General features: G+C 42.0%; 1 protein-coding gene across 2 annotated transcripts in view; it reads right to left on the minus strand.

Moving 5' to 3' along the window:
• Marchf10 (membrane associated ring-CH-type finger 10) overlaps positions 1-20,490 on the minus strand; it is an 87,518-nt gene that overhangs the window by 58,240 nt on the left and 8,788 nt on the right. For both annotated transcript variants that reach the window (XM_015504780.2, XM_015504781.2), the window contains exon 3: positions 14,080-14,202. In XM_015504780.2, the coding sequence (XP_015360266.1) occupies positions 14,080-14,202 (123 nt within the window). The remainder of the gene's footprint in view (positions 1-14,079; positions 14,203-20,490) is intronic.

Raw genomic sequence — 20,490 nt, forward strand, 5'->3', positions numbered from 1 at the left:
TTCTAATCTAGAATTGTTCTCTGCCCTTTGTTCTTTTTCAGGATTTTTACCATCTAACCAGCTGCCACACAAAATATCTTATGTCCTGAATTTGTTGCCTCTTAATGAAATTCAGGTTAATAATTTTGCATATGAATATTTTATAGATGATGTGGTGTCTTTCTTTTTTTTTTTTTAATTTTTGTACCAGAGATTGAACTCAAGGGGTACTTAACCACTGAGCCATAACCCCAGCCCTTTTGAATATCTTATTTAGAGACAGGGCCTTGCTGAGTTGCTAAGGCCCTTGGCTAAGCTACTGAGGGTGGCTTTGAATGCTCAATCCTCCTGCCTCAGCCTCCCGAGCTGCTGGGTTTACAGGCATATGCCACCATGCCAGGCTAGTGTCTTTCTTTGGACAATCACATTGGCAGCCACACTGCTCGGTGGTCCTAATGTTGCTAATGCTGTTTGGGCTCCAGGATAAGGTCAGGATTCTCTAGAACATCCTCCAGTGTAGCCAGCAAGTTGTCTGTAGGTTGATTCTTTGACACTTGCTGAATGGCCTATTTCCAAACAGTTTCTTACCCAATGACTTGAGCATCTTTTGATGTGCTTTGCACTAGGGCAGCCAATGATGATTTTCTAATTCTACGTCTCTTCTACACTTACTAGCTGGCATCCTTCTCTAAAGAAGTTCATTTCCTTCTCCTTTTCCTCTTATTAATTAATTAATTAATTAATAGTGTGGTCTCAAGGATATGTTTCATTTGACTAGCTCATCAAATTTTTTGTTGCTTAGGTTGTGCTAAAACCTAAGGTGAGAGTCTGTTGAAGGTAGCTTTTAGCAAGTCTTTGAGTACTTCTTTGTTTTCTGGTTACAATAAAATACCATAGTCTGGGGCTGGGGTTGTGGCTCAGCAGTAGAGCACTTGCCTTGCACCTGTGAGGCATTGGGTTTGATCCTTAGCACCACACAAAAATAAATAAACAAAATAAAGGTATTGTGTCCACTAAAAATATATATATACATCATAGTCTGTCTTGTACTTTATGTGCCTCAGACCTAGAGTCAGTTATTTCTCAAGTTCTGCTTCCTTCTAGTTGAAAGCATTAGGTGTGTTCATTGCCATCGGAGAGGCACTATTTCTAGATCCTTCCACTGGAATGAATTAGAAATACGTATTTAACAAATTATGAATCCACAGCAATATTTCTAATTAAAATTTAACACTACAAGGCTTTCCATTACTTCTGTATTTGTATCTCTTTCATATTTAAAATCTTTACTCCTTAATTATATTTATGTTTATTCGTTTGTTTTACCCTGCAGTAAACATGAAACAATTTCAGAATTATAATGCAAATATGACTGTAGGAATAAATCTGCTAAGTAAGTTTTATTAGTTCTTTGAAGTTCTCTTTGTCTTTAGAATATATTCCTCCTTGTATGAATATCATAATTCTTTTGTTGGTTCCTTCCAACTCTTTGTTATGATAAATACTGTTATGAAGAATATCATTGTAAATTTCAATATATCTCTAGTTATGTCTTTAAGTCTCCAAAGTGGGGATTATATCACTAGATTAAAAGCATCAACAAAGATTTGAAATTTTTTTTCTAAATCATCCTCCAAAAATATTGTATCAATTTACATTTAAGATGTATATGAGAATATCAGTTTCTATACAACTTTTCTGTTATCTTTAAAAAAAAAACTTTGTCATGTTTGGAGATGATCATAATTAAAATTTATTAAACAGATTCGTTCATTTATCTAATTTATTTAAAATGTATATTCTACCTATTTCTAAGAGATGACATAAAGTTGACCTCAAAGAAAATGGCTTTTAAGAACAGAAGGAGGAAAGGCATAAGTCTGTGGTGAAAATACTCAGAACAGTGGTCATCTCCGGGTGGGGACAGGGCATAGCTGGATGGGAGGGGCAGGAATGATCTTCAGAGAGTAGTGGGAACTTGATAGGTGGGGGTTGGTTAGCACCGCACATGCATGGTCAGAACTCACCAAGCATTACTCTTTAAGATGTGAATGATTCACTGCAAGTAATTTTTTTTTAACCTCTAAAACAAAACCCGAAAAAACAAAATGAATAATCAAAACCGCAAAACCCATAAACAAACAGGCAACTCTGGTTAATGATGTCCTCGCTGAAGTGTTTAGGGCTGCAGAGTACAGTGGCTTACTATGAAACACACCAAAATACAAGATGGATGAATGGATGAATGGATGGATGGATGTGGAATAAAGCCAATATAGCAAAATGCCAATAATATAGAAACTGGCTGCTAGGTATACAGATAGTTACTGTACAATTCTTTCAATTTTTCTGTGTGTCTGCAGGCTTTCACTGTAAAATTCTGGGGGAAAATGGAACAGAAATATAGATATATAGATATTAGAGATGTAGGATAAACTAGATGCCTTGTGGGAACACTACCAGCATGTGGCTGGGTTATTCAAAAGAATGCTGAAGACATATAGTCCATAATAAACATTTATTACATTAGATTAAAAATTTGTTCCCTTCATGGTATCATGTGGCAACAAGAAACCAACAATCAATACAGGAGTCAATATAAGATAAATTTTGATGCATGCTCAAGACTCTGGGGTTGATTCCCAGCACCACCAAAATCAAAGATAAATTTGAAAGTGGTCTTACACTTGGTGCTTTAGGCTGTTGCACAGAAAAGGAACCTCTCCAAGGAGAAGGCAATGTGTTTTAATCAGCTTCGTTGTCACTGTGACCAAAAGATCTGCCAAGAACAATTAGAGGAGGAAACACTTATTTTACCTCACAGTTTCTGAGGTCTCAGTCCATAGATGGCTGCTCCAAAACTCTGGGCAAAAGGTGAGGCAGAACATCATGGCGCAAGGGTGTGGCAGAGGGAAGTGGCTCAGGACATGGCCACCAGGAAGCAGAGAGAGTGCTCCATTCACCAGGGACAAAATATAAACCCCAAAGACATGCCCCCAGGGACCCGCCTCCTCTAGCCACACCTCAACTGCCTATAGTTACCACCTGTTAATCCATATCAGCTAAACTATAATACAATATAACTTCTCACACTGGGGACGAGAGAATGTGAGTAAAAACAAGATCTTACCCTTTAAGGGCTATATTCTGTGAGTGGAGGTAGATTAAATAATTATTAAATAAGCATAAAATTCCAAGAGTCATAAGTGAAAGGGGGAAAAAAAGAAAATACACAAGACCATGGGAGGAGGGTCCTAATCTAGTTGGGGCAGGGGAGGTCAGGGAAAACCTTCCTGAGGAAGGGACCTCAGCTGAGATCTGAGGCACAGTGAGGAGGCAGGGTGAGGGCTGCAGGAAGCACCTAGAACATAAGAGGATACCAAGCCCGGGTGCTGAGGGAGCACTGTGGAGGGCCCGGGCCCACAGCGCCCTGCTGGTTGCATGATGAGTTTTGGTCCTGGTTCTGAAAGCCACAGAATGGGGCTTCAGCAAGCAAATGAGGTGTAGTGAGCTCCACTTGTTCTCACGGCTGTGCCTGTGGTATGGGAAGGAGACGTGGGGCAGGAGTCAAGCGTGAGGGTTACAATTAGGTTACAATTTACATAATCTAATCTAACCACTGCGGTCACCAATGGAGCTGGTGCTGCTGGGAAAGATACAGATGGATCAAAAAGACATTGGGAAAGCAAAATTGATAGGAGTTGGTGATGAACTGAACCAGAGGGAAGGTGGAGAGGAAATGTCAGATTCCAATGATGCTACATAGAAGGAAGGATGAAGGGTCATGGTGGGAACTTTAGACCTGGGCCTGCTGAGTTTGAGGTGTCTTTGAGGCACCCCAGTAGATATAGAAACAATTAGATCTGGAGATCAAAAATGAACTTTAGGTTGGAAATACAGATTTGGGAAGCACTGGTCATTAACATCTTGACTTTGGCAGTTAAACGTTTATGAGATAACTAGAATACACAGCTTCTTAGGGAAGAAAAGCCTTTGCCATGAAATTGGATGGCAAAAAACAAACAAAAAAAATCATATCTTTCTAAAGTTCCACTAACCTGTACCTGAAATCTAAGCAGATCTCTCATCTATGAATGCAGGCAACAAACCACACAAGTAGTATTAGCAGGACCTGTGATTTTTGTCACCAATCACAGATATTTTCGCATCTCATTAAATTCATTGCAGATGTCTCAAAATACCCTTTACGCCCATCACTTGTTATTTAAAGTGTTAATAAGGAAGCACACATATTACCGAATCACAAATTTCTAAAAATATTTTGATGACTATTTCAATAAAAGTGGTTTCCTTTGAAAGCCCGTGTATCTTATTTTATACATTTGGAAATATTATTCTGAGAAAGGGATGCACTCGCGGCCAAGAGGTTTGTGGCACAAAAATAGCCTAAGACCCCTGGTGTAGAGTGGAAGAGAACCGAGCCTCGAGGAATCCCAGGATTCGGAGCCAGCTGGAGGAGGATGAGAAGCAGAGATGAGAGACCGCCTCCAGAGATGAGGGAGGAAGCCAGGGGGAGAGCGGCTTTGCAGATGCTCAGGGGGCAGCATGTGGAGGAGGCAGCAGCCAGCAGAGTCCAAAGCTGCCCCAAGGTCAAGCGCGGTGAGGACGGAAAGAGATCTGCAGCATTCAGGGATGTGGAAGTGGCTCGAGGAAGAGCCATTTCTGTGGAATGAGGAGTGTGAAGCCAGATTGGAGTGGGCTGGGGCGTGAGTAGGAGGTGGGGAAGTGGAGTCAGGCAGTGTAAATGATTCTTCTGGGAACTTTGGCTGTGAAAAAGAAATAAGTGGAGGGGAGTGTGGGATAAGGAAGGGCTGTTCTGTTCTCTCTATCTCTCTCTCTCTCTCTCTCTTTTTTTTTTTTTTGGTGAGAGGCCTTAGATTACAATTACGTGCTGATGGGAACACTCTGGTAACAAGTTGGAGGTACAGGCGGGGAAGGGAGGGACTAAGTAAGGTCCTGAGAAGGGCAAGAGGGTGGATCCTGACACAGGTACAGAGGTTGATTTTAGAATCTGGGTATATGGTGTGGGGTGGAAGAGAAAAGGGATTGAAGACTAGGGAGAAGGAAGGAGGTTTGAGGTGGAAGAGAGTTGGGTAGAGTAACTGGGCAGCATTGAGGAGAGTTCCAGGAGGTTGGTGGCTGTAACCTTTCAGTGACACCATTATTCAAAAAGTGGAGTGATTTTTCTTGAGCAATAGCCAGTGACCAGAATATAGGCCCAGAGCCTGGATATGCAGAGCTTGACGACAGGTGTGAAAAAAGACAAATGAATAAATAGTTACAAAGAGGTAAAGAATTATAGTAGAGGATAGGAAAGGCAGCAGAACACAACAGACACTAGTATGGCAATATGTAAATCAATGGATGTGTAACTGATGTAATTCTGCAATCTGTACATGGGGCAAAAATGGGAGTTCATAACCCACTTGAATCAAAGTGTGAAATATGATATATCAAGAAATTTGTAATGTTTTGAACAACCAACAATAAAAAATTAAAAAAAAAGAGGTAAAGAATTATGCAAAGAATTCAAACCTAAATTACAGAATTTAGGTTGCTTAGAAAGGAGATACCAATACAGAGCAGGGTGATCATAGGGCAAAGGGAGAAGAATCCCAATGGAACAGAGATTCCCAAGAGGTCAAAGATGTCACACTAGAAGTGATGGATTCGCAGAGCTGGGAAGTCTAGAGAGCAGTAATGACAGGATCATTTGGGAGTGACATCAGAGGTCAGGGATGTGCCTTGGGGATAGGTGCAGCAGAACAGAATGGAGCAGGGCTCTTGAGAAGCATCAGGAACTGAGGAGCCAGGGTGTGGCTGGGTTATCCAGGTGGTTGCTGAAGTCGGCAAGGAAATCAGGAGATGGGGTGGACAGAGACTGAACTGCTCGCCAGAGCCTTTCATTGAATAAAGGAGAGTGGCCAGGAGACTAATGGGGGTGAACAATGGGGGAAGGCGTTGGAGTGAAACAGCATAAACCAACAGAGCAAGGGGAGCCATGGTTTGGGAGCAGCACTGGGGTGCAAGGACTCCCTCCTGCTTCCTGGTGGGGTTGCTGGAGTGGCAAGGAGAGCGCCCCCTGGAGGACAGTTAGGTAGGAACATCATCAGTGAAGAGGCAGCCTTCCCTATGGCAAGGAGTCACAGGGAAGCTCTGGAAAGAGGGCTGACACACATTTCCTGCTGCAGGGAGACTGGACGCTGGCCATTCCCAGATGAGCCTTGATTTAGGCCCTCTTCCTTCCTCCTGGAAAATCCTCCCTGCCTCAGCTCCCCACCTCATACCCAACTCCCCAGATCTTGACCATGAGTTAGGATCAGCTTAAAATCTGCAGGCATTTATTTATATAACATCTTAGTTTACCAACTCTAAACTACCCTAGGGCGAGGCATGGTTTATTCATTACTATATCCCCATAGTACCCAACACAGTGGCTTATACACAGTGATTTATAATTTTTGCATTTTATTTTATTTTTTAATTTTGCTTTATTTTTAATTAATAATTGCATTATAAATTTTAATGAATAAAGCAATATAAAACACTGTTTTAGGATGAAATGCCAGGTGTTATAAAATATATTTAGTGCAGGTATGCACCTGAATATTATTATCTCGTAATTGAAACATTTTTAAGTTTTGATATCTGAGTTTTAATTGGTTTTTAACAAGTTTTTTGGTTTTAGAGATTAATTGGAACCATTTTTTAAAAGTACGTAATTTTAATAAAATGTAGTAAACTTGAAATATATGCTATTACATACAAAGAAAAAAAAGATATTTTATCATAATCTTCTCTCATGCAATTTCTGAGCTGCTAAGTCTAATTGACACAGGGAGCTCTTTGGGTCAGAGGCCACCAATTCTTGGCACCAACATTTTCACTGAACAGGGATCACAACTGGTGTTGGTATCAACTCAGCCACATGGCAGAATCACCCTGGTGGAAGGAAGCAGTTGTCTTATCTGTTGAAAGAGGCAGGACACCTTTCTGGAACCAATCACAATTTAAACTGACAGTTGCCTCATTTGAATGTCATGCCCTATTTTTAAATTACCTAGTGGAACTCAGACAAAGTGCAGAAGTAAAGGAGAAATGAAGCACCGCTGGCTTTGGTGCAGGTAGTTATCATTCATTTGCTCCATTCCTACTGCTTCAACCTTCAGACCTCCAGCGGCTGGTTTGCCTGGAGAGGGGCCTGTACCCAGTATGCATCTACAACCTAATCATAAAAGAACTAGCCAGTTCGGTCTGGTGAGTTATCCTGCAGAACATTCAACCACAACAGGATGACCTCAGTTGTAAAGTCCAGGCAAGTCCTGAGTCACCTCTGGGCCGAGTTTCCTCTGTTGACTGAGAGCCACAGCCCAGCATTCTGATGTCTTTGTGTGTTTTGCCTACCTGTGACCAAGGGAACTTACCTAGGCTTGAAGAAAGAAGTCATTTGTCTCTTGGCAGAATGGTCTACCAGGAATTTAGCTTTTTACTCTGGTCACCAGCATTTCAGGGATTTGTGGTTCATAACCGACTAATTTTCAAGCCCAAACTGGTCATTGTCGATTGGCAGTCTCACCAAACCACACTCCTCTCTTGATAATCTCAAAGCCAGGTCATACAGCACTCTCCATTCAAAGTAATGTTGTCCTTTGTCTTCTCTCATGCAGGGTAAGGATCACTATTCTGGCTGTTCCGTCCATACAGTTGTGACTTTCAATATGTGCACATCCCTAATACATTAGGTATCAAGCATTGAGCCCCTATTTCCTGCCAGGTATTGGAAATGTAACAGTAAACAGTGGCATCTTGTGACTACCTCTGAGTCTAAGGGAGGAGGCAGACAAGATGTACCCATGGTAAAAGATGTACTCAGGGGTGTCCTGAGAACACACAAGAAGGGTAAGAACAGCCACTGGATGTCCAGGAGAAGCCCTGGATACTCTTCTTCACAGAGGGCGTGCCCTCAGAGTTGAGGATGTGCCGGGTGTCTGCAGGGGTCAGGCCAACGAGGGCCTTGAGTGCCTTGCTAAGTCTTTGAACTTGATCCCAAAGACCATGAGGAAGTAGTGAAGAATTTTTAATAAAGGACTATTGTGATCCAATTTGCTTCTAGATAAGATGACCAGAGGAACGGATCTACAATGATCCAGACCAAAAAAAAAAAAAAGAAAGAAACAAAGACAGGGCCCAGGCAAAGGGAAGTGATGATGGGCAGAGTCAAGAGAGGAGATAAGACAGACAGGCTTTGTGTCTGACTGCTCTGAAGTGTGAGGAGGAGCAGAAGGAAGAGGGGGAGGAGTCTAAGACAACTTGCAGAATTCTGGCTCAGGCAGAAATTAAAATATCAGGAAGAGGAACCAATTTAAGGGGAGATGGTGCATCCAGCATCTTGAGTCTGAGGGGTTTGAGGAACACTGCAGTGAACAGATCAACAGCCAAAATGGAAAACAAGCTCCAAGGATAATTCCCACAGATCCGCGCTTGTCAGAAGATGGGCTGCACATTCCCTCTCCGTGACGCACGCGGCCTGCTCCAGACGCCCTGTGCACAGCTGCCTTATCACTCAGGTGCACCTCGAGGGCGCAGGATCTGCTCTGAAGTCAAGAGGGCGGCTGTGACAAACACCACACCAGGTGTGAGAGATGACTCACAGCGCGCCAGGGCAGGGCCCTTAGCAGTGAGAGCCAGTGTGTGCAGGCGTGACCGCCTCATCAGCGCGCAGCCTGGGGCCAGGGGAAGGAAGGCCCGGCCCCCAAGGAACCTGACAATGGACCCGCAGAAGCTGGAGATTACAAGCATGACTCACAGAACACATATGCCACGTCCCAAGCTGTGGCTGCTTTCGTGACACTGTTCAGGGTGTCAGTGGCTTGACACTGACAGATTAATGGGAGAATAACTCCCTAAGAGCCCTTTGAAAGAGGAGAAGCTGAAGGCTTCACAGGAAGAGTAGGATGGATAAACAGGTAAGGAAAGGAGACATGCAAATATACCCAGGTCACAGGAAAAACACAAAATGCAAATCAAGCCAGCTTTCAGGGACAGTTGGGTCACAGGGAAGCCAACAAGTGCCAGGAGATGCAGTATGCAAAGTATTGCATTGTGGATTCTGCAGGTCCAGCTTCTGGGAAGCCAAACTCTTTCCTGGCTCATGGGTCTTGTTTTGTTTTGTGTTTTAGATTTGACCATCTGGAGCAGCACTGTCCCGCACAACTTTCTGCAACGATGGAAATGCTCTGTGTCAGCACAGTGGAGCACAGCAGACTCTGACCCCAGTGGAACATGGCTAGTGTGACTCAGGAATTAAATTTTAAATTTAGTTCTAATTAATTTAAATGTGAATAGCTACACATGGCATGTTACCACTGGCATTGGACACCACAGTTCTAGACCTCTGCTGCCCTCATGGAGGGGTGGTAGACCTGCTGTTTTTTTTTAAACCATTACAGGTTTCATTTTAGAGCCTTTTTTTTTTTTAATCTCCCAAGTTTGTGTGGATTCTCATAGATAAAACAATTAAAAATGTGTGTGTCAGGAAATAGCCTTCTCCTGAAACTCACCTTGTTTGCTGGGAGGTTCAGGTGACCTCACCGATGTAAACATCACACTGAGCAGGGCCTGGGCCACAGCCAGCTGCTTCCTGGTATCAGGTTAACTGCCTATGCCTCCTTCCAATGTAACCTTGGGTCCTTGTGACCTGCAATCTAAATATTTAGTAGCTTGGTTGCTGAGGGTTCCTATCACCCAAGGAAAAGGTGCTCTTGAAAAACTGAGGGCTGATCTCCATTTTCCTTCCCAACTAAGAAAATGCAGTGACAATATGTTCCAGGGCTTGAGGCGGGTGCATTGGGAACAGTGTCTCTTGCAGCAAGGATACAGGATCTCCAAAGATGAGAAGGACTTGTAGTGTGTCTCTTCAGAGAAGCTTGCTGTCCTCCTTGTCCTGGGTTAATCGTTTTCTTCATCTTCTACAAGGGAGTTGGGGCTTCTGTCTCGTCTCTGCTGAGGTTTGAAAGGATGAAAAATCCTGGTGCCCCTGTCAATCACAGCAGGTCCTCCAAGCTAGCAGCAATCCCTAGGGGCACCTGGGAAAGAGGAGAGCTATTTTCTCCTTATATGGAGACTGCTTTGCTTCCTGGTCCCCTAAATTATCCAATTTCTAGTTGGATATGTGAAGCTACTGTTTATTTCCATGTTAAAAATTCTGATTAAGCTGTTTAAGAGGTTATCTGTAACCCTGAGAAAGGTCTAAAATTAGGTTGGCCTTTAGAAATGTGGCCTGGATGGGGCTGAGGCAAAAAGAGGAAGAGCAGAAATGATTCCTCTACTGAAGCCAGTCGGAGCATCACTTGCAGGTGGCACTGGACACCGGTGACAGTTTATATGTATTCAAATGTTAGTATGTCACTTAGGGATGTCCCTTATTTTCACAATCATCCCCACAAGATAAGCACAATAACAAGTATCCCCTTGATGGGAAATTGAAATGCTTCGAAGGCAAAGGGTTTGCCTGAATTCACACTGTAAAGAGGGACACAGCTGGCCTTGATTAATGTTTTTTATTATGCCAAATCACAAGCTGAAATGTATTTAGGAGGTACCACTTTAAAGAACCACTCAGCAGGGGCTTGATAGGAATTGCTTATTCCTAGATTTAAATTAAACACAACCTCTTCGTACCCAGCAGTTAGAGCCATTGGTTGTAGTGAGGAGGCTGTGCCATGATGGAGCAGCCACCAGGGTAACTGTGTTTGGGGACATGCCCACCTCTAGGCAGGTGTCTGGAAATGACAACTTGACACTGGAGCCATCACCTGATGGTAAATGCCTTGCTTGTTCCAGGCTCATCAGAATTGTCAGAATGCGAATCTGAGTTAAGAAATGAACAAGTGATGAAAATTGCAATTCAGGTGTCAAAATTTGGTCCTGGCATGCTCCACATAGTGACAGAATGGTGGAAGAATTTCCATGGAGCAAGCAATTCACTTTCATACTAGCCACTCACTAAGAGAATAAACCTGCCTCCACAAATCAGAGGCAAAATGTTACTTAGAGGTTTCAGCACTGCAATCTCTGGAAAGAAATTACTCGGGGAACTTGCACCAAGGGAGGGGGACTTTGGTGGGTTCACACTGGCTCTCTGAGCAGCTTCTTTCTCCTGCCCCTCTCTGATTGACAGAAGTTTTGGCACTCTAGCTCCTGATGTGACATTCAATACACTGAGCTCTGGAAATTGGATCTGTCTGGCCTGGTTCTCCTTTGGGAGATGCCAGCTTTCTTGTTTCTTATTTCTTATAGTCTCTGGGAGACTAGGTCCAGGATCTCCCTGATGTTATGGACACTGAGAAAAAAAGCTTATTAATAAGTTGTGCATTCCTTCAGGAATTGAGATATGGCAGGACATCTCCAGGCTCTGAAGGCTTAAAGACAATCAGATTTCGTAGAAATGTAGGTGGGGGTCCAACCCTAAAAGCAAAGCAGTGAACTTCACTGTGGAAAATTCTGATTTTGTCACTCTTCTTCTTTTTTTAAAAAAAAAAATTTTTTTAGTTATAGATGGACATGGTACCTTTATTTAATTAATTTATTTTTATGTGGTGCTGAGGATCAAACCCAGTGCTTCACACATGTGAGGCAAGCGCTCTGCCACTGAGCTACAACCCCAGCCCACTGTCACTCTTCTTGATGAGAAGATATAGCCTTAAAGTCATTCATACAGTCAAGGACCAAACCCTTGTGTGTTTTTTTTTAAATATTTATTTTTTAGTTTTAGGTGGACACAATAACTTTATTTTACATTTATGTGGTGCTGAGGATCGAACCCAGTGCCTTGTGCATGCTAGGCAAGCACTCTACCACTGAGCCACAACCCTAGCCCCATGGTTTTATCATTTGGAAAAAATGAGATTATGTAAGCAATGTTTCACGTTCTCCGATACACCGAGGAATGGTGGAATAGTATGAACACAGAAACTCCTGTCCTCCTACTGTGTGTGCGTGTGTGTATGTGTGTGTGTGTTTCTCGGGGTTGAATCCAGGGGTACTCTACCACTCAGCTACAGCTCCAGCCTCTTCTAAAATTTCATTTTGAGACAGGGTCTCCCTAACTTGAAGAGGCTGGCCTTGAAGATGTGATCCTCTTGCCTCAGGCTCCCAAGTTGTTGGGATTACAGGCATGGCCACTGCATCCAACTTGTACTTTAGATAGAAATTACCAGTTCTATGCAATTTTTTCATTATTTTGTGGTGAGTATAAGTGAATAATAAAATTAAGAGTCGGAAAATTCAGACAACTAGTCTATGATTATAGAAGCTATTTCACATAATTACTTCTATATGTATAACCATGTCCTTATTTAGAAGTGGTCTGAAAGAGTGGTTAATGTTTATAGCAGAAAGAAGGAAACCATAGGAATCTGACACCAGCTTGTCCCCTAAAATGAGTAAAGAGGAGCATAAACTGCAAGTCCCAAACGTCCCAAATGCACACGAGCTGCCATACAAACTGGCCCTGACTATGAACATGAATCTTTGCATGAAAACAGAAGAATCCAGATGCCCATTTGTTTAGTAATGCCATTCTAGGAAGATTGCTACACACTACTTGACTTAAAATACTTTAAATTTTCTTATCTGTTCTTGATTTTTGTTTCTAAGTGTAAAAATGTAAGAATTTGTCTTAGAGCTAAAATGTGTTATTCTATCCAAACTGGATTTAATTTTTTGGATTGATCTCACTCCCTAAGTTTATCCAGCAGCAGACATCATATCTAGTCCTTGACTAACAGGAAAAAGCCTTAGCAACATGTTCTTCTTGGAGCTGGGGGTACCGTGAGATGGTCTCCTTCACCTTCAGACTCTAGGCGGGATATTTTGTCCTGTGATTTTATATCCCTTATTAGGGAGTATACATCTCTCCCAGGGATATAGCTACATCCATAAACATCAATCATAGATGTTTTAAAGGTGTCCTTTGAACATTAAATAACTGCAGTTGTGAACACTGTAGATTAAAGAAGAAATCTCAACAAGAATTTGATTGATATCAGGTATCCAAGATCTATCTCAGAGATCCACGCCACTGATATGAAAGAGAGAGAGAGAGTCCCTCCCTCTGGAGTCTATTTCAGGCATAAAATATTAAGTAAGAATTCATAAAAGGCATATTACTCATCTTAAATCAATTCACCATGCTAACAATCAGGCTTGAATGCAGTTTGTGGTATTTAGCTTGTAGGCAGGATAAGTAAAATTCTCAGACAGCCAAGATCTTAAAGATGAAATATGATTGGACAGCTCAGCAGTTCGGAATACCTTCTCTGGGGTCAGCCTGCCTGGCATGGAATTCCTACTTCACAACATACTGGCTGTGAGATCTTAGGTAAAATTTCTTAACTTCTTAGGTGCAGTTTTCCTATCTGTAAAATGGGGCAAGTGTGTGTGTGTGTGTGTGTGTGTGTGTGTGTTAGATACGTATAGATGTGTGAAAATTAAATAAGCTAATACGTATTAGCTACTTAGTACAGTGCCTGGACTGCTGTAAGAACTCACATATGGTAACTATTTTGACTGCTATTATCATCATCCGCATCATTCTGCTAAAAAATATGATATTGTTCCTATTATTTGTTATCATCCTAGATGCAAATATTTAAACAATTGCCAGTTTTTGCATGACGACGTTATCACCATGTTTTTGCTATCTTCTTCCATTTGAAATAAAAGCTAGACTCGAGCATGCAGTGGCTTAGACCCTAAGTCACAAACATGAACGCCCAGTGCCTTCAACTCTTAAAATCAAAGCGTTCCAGCATTTCTGATGCAGATGGTCGAGTCTTTTGACATCGAGTCTTTTAACCATAGGAAAGAAGAGCAAGCCCTCACCCAAAAGTAGGAAGGCCACACAGCTGGGAAGTGGTGGGTGGTGTCTGGGATGGAATCTTTGGGCCCATGCCTTACCCCGCACCTCTCCCTGTCCTGACCTTTAGGATTCTGTAACATCTCCTTTTTTGAGTACACACACACACACACACACACACACAGGAGTAGGAAATGTCTGTTCCCCAGAATTCTCCATACCTGTTTGGAAGATAACCCGCTTGAATTCCGGGATCTCTCAAAATCTATCTCTTGCCCCTCAAACTGATCTTGTTTCTTCTCATCCTTTGAGTCTCTTCTGTATTCCTGTCGTCTCAAACAAGCCTAGAGAAAACAAAAAAAATGTTTCTTTGTTTCTGATTTATGACTGTCTTTGGCAACTTGAGGCTTCATTCTGATTGTGAGGAGCATAAGATAGATGTTATCCTTCTCTGAGGGTTCCTAAAGTGTCGGCTATCAAGTATAAAGACCAGGCATTGCCCTATTGGCCCTTCGCGCAAAACACCAGGTCAAAAATGTCAGTCACTGCTTTAATAAGACCAAATAATAAACACACTAACAGGCATTTTGTCAAGATCTTACCCAACACTTGCCTTCTCGAGGAAGGTTATACCTGATCTGCCATATTAGCTTCTCCTTCCATCTCATTCTCTTCCTAGATCCCCCTTCTTGCTACTCCTGTCTGCAAGGTTACCCTCAGTGTGCAGAATTTTCACATTAGAGCTTTGGCAAATGCTATTCCCTTTGCTCGGAATAACCTCCACACAATGTTCCCTTGGCCAATCCTGCTGATCACTAAGAACCAGATCATGGGACATCTTTTTCTCTTTCATTTTCCTGATTACTCCTCTTCTCTGGTATGGTCAACTTTGGTCCAAAATTATTAAATGGAAGAGTCCAGAAATGAACAATTTATGCGTTTTTGAACTGAGTACCATTCTAAGTAGCATGATGAAATCTCACTTTTCTCATCTTGTCCTGTCCTAATGAATCATCCCTTTATTCAGCATATATGCTGCTTGTCTAACGATTACTGTGTAGCTATCTCAGTGATCAGAACCAATGTGGTAACATCAAAGTGCTTATGTTCACGTGACCCTTATTTTACTTAATAACAGTTCAAAGTAGTGATGTTGGCAATTTTATTAAAGTATATTGTTAAAATTATTCTCTTTCATTAATTCCAGAAATAGTTTTGCTAAGTTGCTGACAGTATTGTCAGACTTATGGTCCTCCTGCCTCAGCCTCCCAAGTAGGTGGGATTATAGGCACGTGCTACTATTGTGCCCCTCTTATTGTTATTCATCTTTTACTGTGCCTGATTTATAAACTCAGTTTTATCATTTGCATATAGGTATCAGGGGAGAAAACAATATACAGGAGTCATTGTTATTTGCAGTTTTAGGCACATATTGGGGACTTTGGGCTCAATCTCTTGTAGATAAAGGGTGACCCTTTATCTTAATATTAATTGAACTGCATTTTGGCTTTGGAAAAAAAATACCAATCCCTAAATGCGAAATAATAAAAATAAAATAAGCAACAGAACTAATTCCCCCCCATTTTTCTTAGCAAAATTCAAATAAAATCTGGTTCCAAATCTTTCTCCTCTAATAACTAGGACTAAACAAATTCAAAGATATCATGTGCTATGAAGATCTCAGCTGACATTTTAAATAACCCCAAAGAGTAATACTTTAGGAGTATTTTCTATACTTGTAGACCCAGTGACCTAATTCACCTTTGCCCTTTAGGGTCAAATCATCCACTGTCACAGAGAATGGATTTGGTGTGGGATCAACAATATTGTTACTAAAGTAGACCTGCCATATCCTGCTTCCTGGACAGGCTGAGAAAGGAAAGATTTATTTTCCTTCTGTTACAAGAAACACTTTCCTCTGTGATGTGTTATGGCAGGACTTTCCAGAGTTTCATGCCATGGAGAAAATCTAACATTATGCTACAAGGTTAAGAATAGAAATGACCTGATACTAGCAAAACATTGAGCACCTGCTCACACTGTGCTTCTCAACTGAATCACAGGTAAGGCCCTGGCCTCCAGCTCGTCCCCAGCAGCCAGATGGTCACCTGCAGCAGGTGGAATCCTGGATTCCAGAAGAGAGATGGAGTTGCACCCCGCCTTGCTTGGAGAGGGAGAACTCTCTGAAATGACTTTCTTTTTTTTTCCCCCCTGTCCGTCTTATTTTTTAAAAGTAATGTCATATAGATAGTAAATCATTGAAATAAATAACCCGATAGTGTTTGTTTCATAATGTAAAAAAAAGAAAATGCAAAGAACACTAGATAGTAACTATAATGAATAAGTTAAATAAACAAGAAATGATAAATGAGCCAAAGCAAACGTAAAAGAAATCTGAAGAGCTTGATGAAGTTCAATGAAATATGAGCCACTTTTCTGTCCTTTTATGACGTCTGCCAACCAGAACTCCTGGGAAGGGGATTTCTGGCATGGAGTGTTGTTTCCCAAAGTGACAGATGTCTGTGTCGCCTTAACCTACTGATATTAAAGGCTGAAAGTGGAGGAGCCAGTATGAGCACATGCACGTAGGACCACGGCAGATTTTGTGGGATGAACAGAATTCTTGTGGGCTGAGTGTTTTTTGAAAATTCTCTCCAAGAATGCATACGACTTAAATATTTCTTTACCAAAAGGGAGGAGGGATAGATGGACTTGCTATACTGAAAAGCATTTCCCCTGCCTCTGGTTCCTTTTCCCTCCTCGTGTAGATTAGCAAGAACAAACCAGCGGCAAGGTCGGTACTTGATAATTTTTATCTTGAGATGACCAGCAATCTTTCTGTGTAAATCAAGCATCAATCCTCTCAGTCATAGCTCTGCTGAGAAGGAACACGGGAACAGAGCCACCAGACTTCTGGTCCTAGAAACAAGCAAGAACCTAGCCATATTTTCCCCAGAGGGCTACTTTTCTTTGTATTTGTAAATGTGAGTGATTTTGGGTCATTGCTGTTGACAAGATCTCTATGGTAGGGATCCTGACGTGACCAGCAGAGGGTGAAACCCACGGGTCGGGAGGAGGAACGGATTGGCAATTCATAACCTGTGCTTCTATTGTCCTCCCCTTCTATTCCGTGTGTCAGGCCTGAGATGGCTATAAATAAGCTTCTGCTGTGTGGCAAGACCATCAGAGGGCAGTCTTGAAATGGAAGGCTGCAGGTGACTTCTTTCTTTCTTTCCTTCTGGGGAGAGCCAGGGCTTCCTTCTTCGCTTCTCCTTTGGTAATGTCCCCGCTCGGCTGCCAGCCCACCCTCTGACGACAGCACAGGCAGTCAGGCTGCCTCCTGTGCAGAAGCCTCCACCATGGGGGCAAATCACAGAATGTGCCTGTCTGCCTGTGGGGGACAGCAGGGGCTTTGTGACTCACTGTAACTCAATCCTGGTAAACACCACGAGCCCCAGGGCTGCCACTTTCTAGCATTGAGAACTAACTCCATTGATTGTCAGCTCTCTCATCTGCAAGACTGTTAGGAGGAGAGCGGGAGGTTCTGTGGGTAACATGGGAGCAGTGACTGGCCCATGGTGAGGGTTCCCTCAAAGGCCCCCCTCCCCTACGTCGTCAGGTTTTTAATTGCTGTTTTCAATCCTATTTCCTGGTTTACTTCTATTTCCAAAGTCAGCCTTTGCCAAAGCGCATGACTATGATCTTGGCCACAGAAGAAAGAGCCTTTCTGTCCGGGTCTGGGGCTCATCATTGCTTTTCTGCCCTGTAAGTAGAGCTCTGTTTCCCTGCCTAGAGTCCCCAGACGGCCCAATGAGCAGCTCCTGCTCTCAGTCACTTGGGGTCACATCGTAAACCACTTTTTCTTTGGCATTACAACTTTCTGAGCCTGCAGTTGTGCTCAGAGATTCTTTTTTTATTATCTGTCTTCCCTCTTTAGTCACCAGTGGGACTCCTGATGACTTAAGAAGCCACATGCCACAGGAACACTTGCCAGCCACATAGCTCTGGTGTAAAAACCATCCTGAAAGTGATCTGGCTTTACATCTCTGTCAGTAATGGCATCCACAGGGCTATTGTTACACTAACCCTGGAGGCATTTGAGATGTGGCCATGGCCACTGCCTTCAATTGCTGCTGCTTTGTTGTTCTTATGCTCTAATATACAAAACCCGGGGACTGGGATTTAATTATCATTGATAACATTCTTGAAATTCATTCATTTTAAAAGGTTAAGAAACTGAAGCCATTAAAAAGTTTGACATGATAGTCTCCTCATAAATAAATTAATAAAACACGCATCTCACAGGCAAGCCGGGGAGAGAATCTTTTCCCTGTTGGAAGGGAAGTTGAGTGACAGGTCGTGTATCCTTTATCTGGATGTTGGGGACCAGAACTGTTTCAGATCTCAGATTTTTCTTCTTCCAGATTTTACGGATTTTGTGTATATTACAGAATGAAATGTCTGGAGGATGGGGCCCAAGCCTAAACAAATTCATTTATGTTTCATCTTTACCTTATATTTTATACAATATTTTTAATAACTTTGTCTATGAAACAAATTTTTCTCATGTGGAATTTTCCACTCTTGGCTTCATGTTGGTGGTTCAAAAATGTTTTGTGTTTTGGATTTTGGATTTTCAGATTAGTGTTGCTCAACCTGCATCTGCCCTTGAAACTCTTGCCACCTGGTATAAAGTCACCTATCATGTCCATGAATAAATCTATATTGTCACGTCTAGCTGTTTGATCTGCACTTAAAAGAATCAAGATTCTGAATAAGGGACATGGGATGAAACCCATTTGGACACATTCAATGGATTATAGAAAATTGTTCTGAAATGCCAGGTGTAATCTTTCCCTCCTGCTTTCTGGTAGACATTAATGGCTAAATTCTGCCTTCCCTTTACATAAACACATTTGACCACAAGGAAACACACACACATACACACACACATAACTATGCAGCATGAACACCCTTGAAGAAATAGAGCCAAATTCTGAGATGGCATATAATTATATACTAGTTTACCAGATTCTGAAATAGCATGTAATATGCCAAATAGATGTTTGTTCCCTCTTGTTTTCTCAAAAGGGTCCCACCCAGCCACTGAAAGGAGTAGTATCAAAATAACTCAGGGTGGGTTTATCCCTCTTCTCCTGCTGCTAGCACAGAGACCTGAAAAGCACTGCTAATTTGGTGCATACCAACCCTTAGCATATTTTAGGATGGAGCAGGAATAGTTTACCCTGGAGGTTTCTGAGGGCTTCAATTTGAGCCAGTTCATTAAAGGCAAGTCAGGCACAGGAAGGAATATGTGGCAAATGTATATGATTTGGGAGTCACACCTAGTTATTAGGTCTTACACTATTTGTACACCCTGAAACAGGGAATCCCTGGTGTCCCGAGCAGATGTCTGAACTGAGAGAGAAAACAAGGATTTCCACAGTTGGTAAATGACGACCAAGCTCATCAATAACTATCCAACATCAAGTCTCAGAAAATTATCTAAATACATATAGGTCATATGTGGGCCAGGTTACTGAGGGGTCACTAAAGTCATACAATAAATTCTTTTCTGGGGAGGGTTGTGGGGGTACCAGGAATTGAACTCAGGGGCACTCAACCACTGAGCCACATTTTTATTTAAAGACAGAGTCTCATTGAGTTGCTTAACACCTCGCCATTGCTGAGGCTGGCTTTGAACTTGTGATTTCCCTGTCTCAGCCTCCTGAGCCACTGGGATTACAGGCGTGTGCTACCGCACCTGGTATGTAATTGAATCTTAAACCACTACTTTAAATACTTTTTGAAACAAAGCAAAGGATAGACTGAATCATATAACTAAAAAAAAATCAGTGCTGTTCCCTTTCAAGTGGTTACTATCTCTGTACACTCACTTCAACAATACACAGAGCATCTTTTCAAGACAACCGTACTCATTTTTTGCAAATCTCTGGATAAGTGGGATTAAAAATGCTAAAAGAAAAAAAAAAGAGGTGAATTTGACTCTTAAGAATAGTCACGGGCTGGGGTTGTGGCTCAGCGGTAGAGCACTCACCTAGCACGTGTGGGGCCCTGGGTTAGATCCTCAGCACCATATAAAATAAAATAAAAATATTGTGACCATCTACAACTAAAAAATAAATATTAAAAAAAAGAATAGTCACAGGTCAGCTGGATCTAAGTCTAATAAATAGAGTTGGTGGCCAAGTTAGGTTAATATTGACTTTAGCGAATGACAGGGCCCATGGTTCAACATAAAACAGACTCAGCCCTTGCCCTTAAGGAGCTGTTGTGCATTTGCTCAAAAGATAATTGTAACATAATATAGAAGAGATATAAAAAGGGTACTATGGTATTGGGGTGATGGGAATGTTCTAAAACTGATAGCCCCGGTTGCAAACTTGGTAAATTTACTAAAAATCATTAACAGTTAAAACAGATTGAATTTCATGATATGTAAAGTATAAAGGTTTTACAAAATTAAAAATAAAATAAAACTACTATGAGTACGTCTTGTAAGAGTACAGAGGTTTCCTTTAGTTCTGAATTAAAACTATGATCCTCACCACCCTTGTGTCAAGAGAGCGAAGTGCAAAGGGGAAGAGGAGGTTGGGGGTGGCGGGGGGTGG

The sequence above is a fragment of the Marmota marmota genome, unplaced genomic scaffold (assembly GCF_001458135.2).
Source record: "Marmota marmota marmota unplaced genomic scaffold, marMar, whole genome shotgun sequence".
Lineage (NCBI taxonomy): Eukaryota > Metazoa > Chordata > Mammalia > Rodentia > Sciuridae > Marmota > Marmota marmota.